General features: G+C 37.0%; 1 protein-coding gene across 2 annotated transcripts in view; it reads left to right on the top strand.

The window, feature by feature from the left end:
* ADAMTS19 (ADAM metallopeptidase with thrombospondin type 1 motif 19) overlaps positions 1 to 12,357 on the top strand; it is a 166,724-nt gene that overhangs the window by 30,602 nt on the left and 123,765 nt on the right. For both annotated transcript variants that reach the window (XM_035310269.1, XM_035310268.1), the window contains exons 4-6: positions 6,618 to 6,790; positions 8,420 to 8,503; positions 9,565 to 9,722. In XM_035310269.1, coding sequence (XP_035166160.1) covers positions 6,618 to 6,790; positions 8,420 to 8,503; positions 9,565 to 9,722 — 415 coding nt within the window. The remainder of the gene's footprint in view (positions 1 to 6,617; positions 6,791 to 8,419; positions 8,504 to 9,564; positions 9,723 to 12,357) is intronic.

Raw genomic sequence — 12,357 nt, 5'->3', positions numbered from 1 at the left:
TTTTATGATTGACACTTAAAATAACTGTGTGATACAACCTTAATGGAGGGTAGAAACAGTAGAAGGGTTTCAACCAAGTTTGGTGCATAGGGATCATTTAGTTATGTTCACTGGGGAGTTAAAAAAAAGGCTTTTGTGAAAGAAGATACTCTGTTGTTCTTGTTTCATCGGTTTCTTTTCTTCAAAGGAGAGTGGACATCTCAGTCCTTTAGATACCTTCAGCATGACATGAGCTGAGGATACATTTAATACTGTTTTTTTTTTTTTTTTTTTTTTTTTTTCTTCATGTCGCCTAACCTTGTAAAAGAGAAATATTGAGAAACTCTAGAGAAATAGCAGAGGAACCTGATACAGTAAGTGAGAATCTATGAGAGAATCTAGAGAGAATCTATATGGCTAGAGAGAATCTATGTCATTTGGGGTGAGGTAGTAGGAAATTTCTTCCATTCCAAGTTGTTCTTCCAACCTGGTGAAGAAAGAAGAGTGGATGCAAGTGCAGTCTTCTGGTGCTGATAGTGGCTGTAGAGGGAAGATAGGGCCAGACTTTCCTTAGGGTTGTGCTATGACAGGATGAAAGACAACAGTTCTAAGTACCATTATGGGTAATTTCAGTCAGACACATGGGAAGAAAATCGTCATCAGGGATGGCAGGCAATGCCTTGAGAGTCTGTGGTGTCTGCATCCTCAGTGATTTATAAAATGTTGCTGGGAGTGGCTCATAAGAGAAGTTGAAGCCGGGGGTTGACCTAGCTGGCCTCTGGATGTCCCTTCCAGCCTAAACTATTCTTTGGCTATGTGGTTCCTTGTGAACACTTATAGCGCACTGTCTGTTTTATATGGTTACAGAGTAGACTTGACTGCTTTTTTTTTTTTTTTTTTTTTTAATTCTGGAATTACTGTATTTTATAATTAGGCTTCCATCCAAAATTTGAAATAAAAATGAATTGGCAAAGCAAGGCTCTTTGTGTTGTTATTAAGAGGAACTAAGCAAATGCCATGTAACTTACTCCACCAGGCTCTGTATTTCTCTTATTGACATTGTATTACATTACCACTGCTTATCTAAAAGCAAAGTTGTCTATATTAACAAAAGTTGTCATTACATAATGTAAAGCTGGTTATTCTTATGTTATTCTTATGATCATCGTTAGTGCTAAGTGAGTTAAAGCACATGTGCCTACATGTGTTTGGTGGTGAAACAGAGAAAATGAAAAGCGTGCATGTGTGTGCACATGCAGGTAGGGAAGGGGAGAGAGGCATCTCATAAACAGCAATCCACAATATGTATGGAAATGAATAAAGATGCAGACACTTCTGTAAGGAAGTCATTTTTCTGTCATGTTCATTACCAGTCATCCTTTCACTTTCTTGTGTGCTCTAAAATGGAAAAGTCAGCCTACTCTGTTCTGATAATCTTATGCCCAAGGCTCTGACTTGGTGCAAATAGTCTGTCAACGGAGATTCAAATATTTTTTTGAAGTAAGTTTCATTATCTTATTACTAGCATGTAATTTCAAAATAACTTAAGCTGTGCATAACTGATTAGCGTCTGCTGGTGTAACCTTTTTGCTAGGGGTTTTTAAATGTCTGCAGTTTCTATCTGGTTTTGTTCCACTAGCAGTACTAGTCTCTCACTGTGCTATTACAGGTTGTTTTACGTATTGGAGCTGCAGTAAGTTACATTGATAAAAGTGCTGTCTATTGCAGGAGCAGCTTGCTGGTGTGATATTCCTTAGCTAATACCACCAGAAAAGTCATGCTATGGGCACAGCCCATAGCATGGGCTAGGTGAATCCTAGCAATAAAAAAAATAAAAAAATAAACAAGAAAAATAAAAAAGAGCTTTTACAGAAATATTAGAGAATTTAAAGTCAAATCCTAAACTAAGTAGATTAATAAGATAAAGATAAAACAGCTGAAATACTGGGCACACTGATATGCTTAGGTTTCATGCAGCTGTCCTGTGTAGAGTTGTAGCTGTGTTACAGTCTAACTGTTTTCTTGGCAGTCTGGCAACTTCTCAGCAGTGTGGATCTGTGTGACAGCAGGATCTCCTACTTCTACAGTACTTGTGTCAGAATAGGTGTCCTGGAACAGGTATTTCTGTTGCTGGTTTTGAGCCAAATTGATCTCAAAGACTGGCTAGATATCAAGCAAATATATATTGCCAATGATGAATTGTAATTATTAAAAGGAATGAATGTTGGTACTGGAGGTGTTGAAAGGTAACTATTGGATATAATGGCTTTTCATGCAAAACTAGAGGAGGCAAAGAAGGTATTGTTTGTTATCTGTAACTGTTGTGGGCTGCACTGAAAGATGCTACACAGGGAAACTTGTTTGGGGAGAACAAAGAACTTGTTTTTGTGAATGGGGTACTTTTTTTCTTACTAATTGGGGGAGGGAGAGAATCATGCTGGTGGAAACATATGCTTTCTGGACTTGTGGGAATGTATTTGAATATCCTTTCATTGCATGCGTGTGTGATTTATTTACGTATATGAGCCAGTTGCATATACACAGATCTGACACTCCACACCTTCTGTAGCACATGGCCCATGAAACATTTCAAATCAAAACAGATCAGAAGTCTGTAACAGAGAAATCAGGAAAGAAGCAGTTACTATTAGAGCAAAGGTCTACATTGAGAAACTAATCTCTTTTCCTTCTGCTTAATATGAAGCACTTGTTCCAGCCTGAAGTTGGTTGTAGAGTTTACTGAGGTCATGGCACATGCGTGAGGCACTCAGGGTTGGGGGGTGGAGGGGAGAGATAATCTTCTAAAATGTTCATTGCTTTTCACACAGACTAATGAATGAGAGTGCTGGCATCAAATATTGAATATTGTTTCTCTTCTGTGTTTGAGAGACTGGAAGCTGCTTCTTTTACTTCCCTGACGATCAGCAATATGCTGTTCTTCTGAGTTATGAGCAGATTGTGCTCTTAGAGTGATGCTATTTTTGCAGAAAAAAAAAAAAAAAAAAAAAAAAAAAGTTCAAACTGGATCAAAGGCAGAAGTTTGACTTTATGGGATGAAGACTGGGCTGTTAGCTGGGAGAGCTATGTTAGTTCTTACTCTAAATGCAGTTTTTATCTGAAAATCATGAAATTATGCATAAATAATCTTGATCATAGGTCTAGAGTTTTGAGATTGCACTAGAAGAGAGTGGTGCTGCATGAGGAGTAGGTTCTTATTCCTTGGGTAAGAAGCAAGTTGTCTTTCTGCATTAAGACTTCTAAATCCATATCAAAACTGAAGCAGAGTTATGGTCAGCTGTGTGTGTGGCTTCATAATCTCTTTGATATTCAGCCAGAGTGCTATTCACCACACTGCAATTTCTGTATGGTTAGTGTACTCATCTTCTTTTCCTGGGGAATACAAAGCCTAGGGAGGGATGGTGGTGGGCTCTCTGGTCTGGGCAAGAAGTGGGTGTACAAGAGAAAGCTCTTGTGCGTGAAGGCTGGCCAAGCGTCCAGGAGTCTTGTAGTCCTAGCATCTTCATAATGTTGGCTCAGATACTTTAGACAACTGGGTGCTACAGTGGCTCAATATTTAGTCCTTTTTGTTATTTTTTCGTGGGGGGGGGGGGGGGCCAGAGGGGAATGAGGAGTTTTTTAGCTTTATTAATGCTTGTTGTTACTTTTGCTTTGTAGCCTATTGAATGTCAAATATACTTGCAAATATTTGCAGCTTTCTTGCTAGAGCACTAGTACTGGAGTGTTTCTAGATTTCTTTCAGTCACAGATAGTGAGTTTAAGTAATGCATTGATACGAAATCTTCATGTTTTTTATTGTTGTACCAAAAATCAAAGTCTTAATGCACAGAACATTCCTGTAGAATTTCTGAATTTTATTTTGCCAGTGTAAGTAAGTTTTGAGCTGAATTATACATCTTCAATTTGAAGAAGCATTTTTTTTTTCAGTTAATCTGACTTATTTTTTTTGGTACAGGCATTATTAATACAGGTATTTTTTAGAGGAGTTATTGTTTCTTATGTAGCATACCTTCAGTAATGAGAAATTCTTTGCAATTTTTACTTGTTTATGAATGTATCAAAAATCAAGTGTTTTTGCCTAATGCCTATTTTGCCTGGCATGTGGCAGTAATCACTGAATGCCACTGCTGCCAAAATTACCAATTAGATTTATTTAAAGGTCTGGGAGAAGAGCTAAAATTTTCAGATAAATTAGATCTCACATGATTGGGAATTCTGCCAGCAATTTGGAAAAGGTTGACTGGCCAAGAACAGATTGTCCTTTGGTTTGTTAACCCTGTAGATATATGACACAAATGAGGGGCACTGCCCCTTGCAGCCAGCTTGTCTGTGGAGCTGAACAGTCTTCTCATATACTACAATCCTGAAGAGGATTCAACAGTTTCTGGGACTGTGTTGATCTTAGTGTTTAGCACAATGCTGTATTAAATAGTGGGCTGCTTACTGTCAATTCTAAACAAGAAGAAGATCTCTAGCTAAAACTTTAGAAAAGTATGTTAGTGAACTTCTCAGAACAGCCATGTTGATACTAAAATTTTTCAACCAATAGCTGCTGTTAGTGAGAAAGAAATGAGAAGAGAAACAATGAATAAACTATGTAGTTGGAAACTGTACAGGAATCAATCACTGCTCCTAGGAGGAAGTAAGGATTGACCAGATGGCTCAAGAGAGATCTTTTCTAACCCAAATGAGTTTACTGTTTAAATATAGACCTATAGCCTACTCCTGCAGCATTAAAGGTTTCTATGGTAGGTTGGTTATATAACTTACAGGGTGTGTTTTCTTGGCGTAAATCCTGACACTGTAGTTTCATTAAAAACAATTCTCCAATGACTGACAAAGACATGTATAATGTTTTATAAACTAGGCTACAGATCTAGTTATCAAACATAAGAAGAGTTTGGGGCTAGCTGTACATATAAGGTTAAACAAATGTTTGAAGTATCAAAATGAGAGAGTCTAAAATTAATAATAGTTATGAATGTATCTGCTGTTTCTGCTTAGAAAATCAAACACCAAATCTTTTATTTATTTCTGGAGATTATATGATATTTTCATGTAAAAAATAATATCGTTTGCTTACCTGTGTTTGCAAATCTTACATTTTCACTAGTTGTACAGGAAACAGTCTTTTTAAAATGTAGTAAAATCTCTCTCACACATAACTCTCAATAACTGACTACAGAACATTTTTGAGGCATTGATTCTTAGTACATATAGTATAAGTACTATAGCACTTATAGTATACTATTTACACATAAAAGTATATATGTTATATTTAAATTTAATCTATGCTATGCATATATGTTTATGTTAAATCATGGGTCCTTCTTACACAGATGTTTTATATTTTAAAGTCAATTTGTACTTTAAGTGATTTTTAAGGTATTTTTTCAGCACCTTCCTGAAACATGACTTGTTTTTGAGAATATTTTTGTGTTATAAAGTGAACTGAAGGAACTTTCCTATTAAAGATGAGACTGATTAATTGCAAAACATTTCCTTACAATTCCTGCATATTTGATTGTTTCCAGAACATGTGTTTATAATTGTCATCTTGAGCATCACTTTTCTTGTAAACAGAGAGACCAATATTCCATTGTAGAAGATGGAAAAAAAAATAATTAATTTCAGTGACTTCAATGAGATCAGTCCCCAAAGTTTTATGTTCTTGAGAGGATCTACCAGATTTTTACTGTTACCACAAGGGTTTTCATTTTATATTTTGTTTTGGATGAAATTAATTTCAATACCATTGTTAACTGTTTTATGCATATCAGACCACTTTCTGGTTCAAAATGGTTCTGAGTAAATCGTTTTACTTTTTCCATAGGTACTGAATTAATAATGGGGATGTTGTCTTTTTGTCTTTTTTTTTTTTTTTTTTTGAGAGAGAGAGATAAAACTTAAAATTAACAAAAGCAGCAATCTCTATCTTACTATAAATGTACTATGTTTAAGATTTGGAGATTTCTGAACATGGATTTTGTTTTGTTATTTTGCATTAACTGTTTATAATGACAGCAACACTGACTTTTTATCAGTACATTAATCCTGTAAGTAAAACTTCACTTTTTTTTTCTGACAAACTTGCATCCTACTCTTTATATGAATCTTTATATGATTCACAAGAAAGTTCTTTCATCTTTACAAAACAGTGAAATATATATTTTCTTGATACTATTTTTGTAGCAAATCTGTATTTGTCATCTATTACACTAAGATACATTAATTGCATCAAAATATTTTCTCTGATTTATGGAGATGAGCAGATAGTAATTCTGCAGTCTCAGTGAGACTGTTAAACCTAATATTAATGTAGGAGGCACTTACTATTTTATAAATGTGTTAAGTGAAAGGATGCAAAGAATCTGCCTGATTTTATTTGAACAGCTTGGTAACAATCCTGTTTCTCTGGTGTGAACTAACATTCATATGTAGATCAGGCCTTCAATCTGAGCCTAATTGCATTGGCAGTGCTAAATAAGCATGTATTACTGAGCATAGGTATTACATTCCACACAGTCAGAATGATGTCCTAATCACAGGTAGCAAATCCTAAAAGTACCGTAGGGGTACTTTGAAGGGTGAATTCATCAAGGAATGTTTTTATGTTGCAGATAAAAGAAAATCCAAGAATCAGAAAGTGTCAGAAAGTGGAAGAGGAAAACGATACTCTTACAAATTACCTCAGGAGTACAACATAGAAACTGTTGTGGTGGCAGATCCAGCTATGGTTTCGTATCATGGAACAGATGCTGCCAGAAGGTTTATTCTAACCATCTTAAACATGGTATGAAGTTTAAAATTCATTTTGGTGTTTTCCCAAACATACATACATGCATAGTGCATATGCACTGTGCATACACTAATGCATATATAGTGGGCTGATTTCATTGCTCTTTTTAATTATTCTGACTGAGCACCTATAAAGGGGGCAGTCAGTACATGACCATCAGCCAGCTGTCAAGATTTAATCCATGTGTTTTGCAGTACAAAACCATGATGCTTCAGACTTGTCTGTAACATGTGGTTTTATATCATCATAAGTGTTGCCAGAAAATGGGAGCTGACCAAGGTGATTTTATGGTTAGAAGCACACTGTGTTATTGGGAAAGCTGGTGTATCAAATGATTTCTCATGATCTATGCTTGCTATGAAAAAACAAACAAACAAAAAAAAGGATAATGCATTACATCCCCTCCCAGCTACAACTTCATTGCACTCATTTGGTGCTTAAAGCAGTGAAAACTAGCATCTGTAATGCACAAGAAAAGATTATCCTGAAGGAGAGTAAACTGAAGAATAAATAAAAACTTCAACTGTTCTCCCTGAAGAGAAGTCTTATTGCCATAATCCTACACTTAACTGAATAGGAATTTTCCTATGAGCAATATACTCTTAGAATCATAGAATCATTAAGGTTGGAAAAGAGCTCCAAGATCATCTGGTCCAACTATCACCCTACCACCAATATCACCCACTAAACCAAGTCCCTAAGTACCACATCCAAGCTTTTCTGAAATACCCCCAGGGATGGTGACTCCACCACTTCCCTGGGCAACCCATTCCAATGACTGACTACTCTTGCTGAGAAATTTCTCCTATTTTCCAACCTAAACCTCTCCTGGTACAACTTGAGGCCATTCCCTCTAGTCCTATCACTAGTTACCTGTGAGAAGAAGCTGACCCCTGGCTCCCCACAACTTCCTTTCAGGTAGCTGTAGAGAGCAATAAGGTCGCCCCTGAGCCTCCTCTTCTCCAGACTAAACAACCCAAGTTCCCTCAGCCGCCCGTCATAGGACTCGTGTTCCAGGCCCTTCACAAGCTTCGTAGACCCTCTGGACATGCTTCAGGGCCTTGATGTCCTTCTTGTAGTGATGGGCCCAAAACTGAACACAGTACTCGAGGTGTGGCCTCACCAGAGCCGAGTACAGGGGGATGGCTACACTATTCCTGATACAAGCCAGGATGCTGTTGGCCTTCTTGGCCACCTGGGCACACTGCCGGCTCATGTTCAGGCTCCCCCAGATCCTTTTCCTCTGCACAGCTTTTGAGCCACTCTGCCCCAAGCCTGTAGCATTGCATGGGGTTGTTGTGACCAAAGTGCAGGACACTGCACTTAGCCATGTTGAACCTCATGCTTAAGTGTTTGGAGAAACTGGCTAAACTTTAAAAAGGGGTTATGACCTCTTTGGGGAAAAATCTTTTCTGTGCTCCCAGAAGTAATACCACCTAAGCTCTATTTTCCTTTCAAAAGACCAACACGCAATACGTTAATGCTTTGTAGACATTACAGAAAATTAAAGCAGTCACACTAAAATATTAGAATTTTACAGTTTCTTTGAGTTCTGATATTTTATACTACAGTGTGTTTTGTGCAATACAAGCACCTAGTTTTATTTACTGTTTTTTATCTTAGGTTTTTAACCTTTTCCAGCACAAGAGTCTTGGACTGCAAGTGAATCTTCGGGTTACTAAGCTTGTCCTCCTTCATGAAACTCCAGTAAGCATGCATTATCTTTGTGTTAGTCTGTAGAAGGTAATGCTACTTTAACATTTTGCTCTGTGAAGGCTAGCAATATTCACTCACTTCAATGGTTGACAGATTTTCTCAGTTTGCTTTTACATTTTTATTATGTAATTATTTACAGTGCTGAGCAGCCCCAGTAAAGATCACATTTTTCCTAATCCATGTACTGTACATACTGAGACTTTTCTGTGCTTGCAGCTGAAAGCAAGTAAAAAAAGAAAAAAAAAAAATCATATGGAAATGGGCTATATCTTTACAAAATCTGCTTATGTTCTGCTTTTTGTAAATTCATGTAATTCAATGCAAAAAAATATATCTTTAAGCCTGGTGGACAATAGGAGAATTGATGTTCTTTGTCAGCCAGTCACTAAGCAAATGAAAGGTGCTATGGTGTAGCACTGTTCTTTCCTTGCACCTTTCACACATAATCTCAAATCCCGTTCTTTCTTTCTGGATAAAGACAAGGTAGTTGATGTCTTGACTGATACTTTTTGGGAATCTGTGGTTTTATATCATATTTCAGGAAAATATCAACCTGATGTCTTTTCATTTCTACAAAGTATTAATGGAATCTGTTCATATTTCAGTTCATAAGAAAAAAGGAACCCCTTATCTACGTTTCAAATTAAAAAAAAAAAAAAAAGAAATCCAGTGAGTAAGATAGTGTTTCTTTCTTCAGTGTCCTCACAGCATGTGTAGAAGTCTCATTTCATGTTCAAACCTTCTTCATGTTCATCTTCACATCATTAATCTTTTCTTCTCTTTGGGTAGTGAAAAATCATCAATTAAAGGAGACAAGATGTTAGGTGAACAGATCTGCATCTCAGGGCAGTGTCTTCATGCGCAACTTTAATGTGAAAAGATGGTTTTAAATTCAGAAGCAGAAACCATCTTTCTTCTATGTGCACACGTGCCATGAAAAGAAGAATATTTTTGCTATTTCAGTCAAAGAATGTCCTTAATTATATTTACAGAAACACAATTTTAGTTTTTATTATTATTATTATTATTTATTTATTTATTTTTATTTCCAGGCAGATATGTATATTGGGCATCACGGAGAAAAAATGCTAGAAAGTTTTTGTAAATGGCAACATGAAGAGTTTGGCAAGAAGAATGATATACACTTAGAGATGTCAACAAGCTGGGGAGAAGACATGTCTTCAGTCGATGCAGCTATACTTATCACAAGGTAAAATACAGAAGGAGGAGCACTGAAAAATGGGGAGAGGCATAATAAGAATATTATGTATCAAGAATAGATCAAATGAGTTGACAGATGGTCAATATAGTAAGACTTTGGTATTGAATGAGAAAGAATGCATCTTGAGGCTTCTTTCCAGAAATAAACAATTTACATTAATTGAAGGTCTTTTTAGAGGCTGAAATGTTAGAACAAGAAAGTACTAAAGGGGTGGTGAAGATTGTTTAGAAAGCATTAGTTCCAGCTAGTAAATATCTGAACTTACAGATAGGTCATTCTCATGTTTCTTGTCTATAGGACAGCTTCTTTCCACCTGCATTCATTTAAGAGAGAGCACATACAGGGCTGCAGATACTTTCATTCAAAAGACAAAAGCATATTTAGATCTTTTGGACCTAGATCAGCATGGCATTAATCACATTACTGTATTATACTTCCCTGTAATGGATGTAGAACCAGTATGTCTCACTGTGTGCTCAAGGTACATATGTACACAGTACATTCTTTGTAGCCACAGGGCTGTGAGCTCAGATCTGCAGTTCATTATAACTCGACCAGGCAGTTTACACATTCAGAAGGAAATATGCCTTCAACTTACTTGTTTCCTCCAAAGCAGTTAATGTGGGTTCTAAATCCAGGGCGATGCATGTTGATGATCAGACAGTCCACAGCCATTTTCCAAAGAGAAGGATAGAATGATGTTCTAACTGGTCTAGAGTTGGGCTTAGTACGGTTTTTGCAGTGGAGGTTGGACTGGATGATCTTCAGATGGCCCTTCCAAATAAACATTAGAATACTATTGTGCTATACCATGCTAGCTGGTTACGTGGTATCCTAAAATAGTATCCTATACTATTTATTCAGGGCAATCTCACTGGGAGTTATATGCATTTTGTAAAATTAGGCTACCTTCTAAGTACCCCAATATCGAAATTTCAATTTTCTGAACAACAACAACAAAATGCTCCCCTAAATTTCCCTGCTTTGGAGAGCAAGTCACATGCTGGAAGCAGGGGATGCTGAAGTCCAGCTGTCTTCTGTGATAACTGTTTTATTGCTACTTTTGCTGTTTGATTGCTTACCTTTCCTTAAAAAAGCCCACACCCTTTTCTTGTTAACCTCCATCCACTATTTATTGTGTTCTGTCTGCTTTATGACTTGTTATTTCTTTGAGGAGGCAGATGAGTTTTTGTTACACATTTGTGTATTAGCTAAGTGGTAGTCCTTCACTCACGTTCCTGTGAACTACTATGTAAGACACAAGAAATAAGAAAAGCAGATAATGGCATCTGTAACAAATTTCCATTAGCTTATTAGCAAACATCTTTGGGATGGAAGACTCGAAAGGAATTTATCAGATTAAGACCCAGACTGTGATGAAAATAACAGTGATGAGTTGGTGGGGAAAGTCTACATGGAGAAGGAAAAGTGTGAGTAGTAGAAAAGAATGAGCTTATTACGGCATGAGGAATGGACAAGTATCCTACATGGCAGCAGGTTGATAAACAGTGCTAAAGGGAAGCAGAGGTTCTTGAATCTCAGTGTATGCTGTGGTTGTTGAAAGATAATTGATAAGTTGCATACTGCTTGATTGCTGTAAGCATGGGATTGCTGAGTGACCTCTTATCTGTCCCCTTACTTTGATAAGTTGCAGTATCTGAATCTTCAACAGCAACTTAGAGAAGCATCGAATCCTTCAAGCCTACACCTGTGGCACTGCCAGGAGATTAAAAATTACTATGCCATACGTTGACAGTTGGCAGTTCTCCCACATCTGATCTTCCAATCTGTTGTCTCAGCTTAATGGGCAGCTGCATAACATTAGACACGTTTTCAGACTGTCTAGGCTGCACTTCTTAGCACGGGAGTTGTATCTCAACAGCAATGTATTATGAAATAAAGAATTTAACACATCTTTCCTCTATTTTTTACATCTTTACCTTAATCAGCCTTCGTGGAAAGAGAAGAGTTCTGAATTGATGCAAATGAGGTGTTAGTTAAAGCAGTCAAGATGCAGTAGCCTGGAGATGTCTTTGGCAACTAGTGTGTTTGACCACAGACGTTTTTTAAATTTCAGGCAGCATTTCTAAATATTAAAAAAGCTTCTAACTTTTGGAGAGTCTACTCATACTGTAAGACACACTTAACTGATATACTTTTTAGTAATGATATTCTGATTTGCATTGCCTTAAACTTTCTCTGTGTCAGTTTTAATATGTTTTTTGAAGTGAATCTCTGATAAGTGTTAAGGAAATTGAAGCAAAGAGCAGGGAGGTGATTGGTTGGAAGTCAGTTAGTAAGTCAGTGCTGGAGCCAGGATTTAAAGATCTCTTCTGAAGTTTTTATTTTTTCAGTGGTATTATTCTCTGGACTATGCTGCCTCCCATCTCAGAGCTGCTTTAGCTGCTAATAAATCACACCAGTGCGGTTTGCTGACTGTGGGAATGTTTTGCTAATCCAGGCTCCCTCTGCACATCATCAGGTTTATGGTATAGCTAACCCCATGTGTGGCTACACTTGTGTGTTTTGTTAATTCACAGAGTCTTAATTCTGTTTTACAAACACAGAACAGGCTCCTTTGTCATAACTTAAAAACAGCTTTGGACAGCAGACCTGCTTTATT

The sequence above is a fragment of the Oxyura jamaicensis genome, chromosome Z (assembly GCF_011077185.1).
Source record: "Oxyura jamaicensis isolate SHBP4307 breed ruddy duck chromosome Z, BPBGC_Ojam_1.0, whole genome shotgun sequence".
NCBI lineage: Eukaryota > Metazoa > Chordata > Aves > Anseriformes > Anatidae > Oxyura > Oxyura jamaicensis.
Note: the sequence above shows the minus strand (reverse complement) of the source record. Positions and strands in the feature narration are given on the sequence as shown.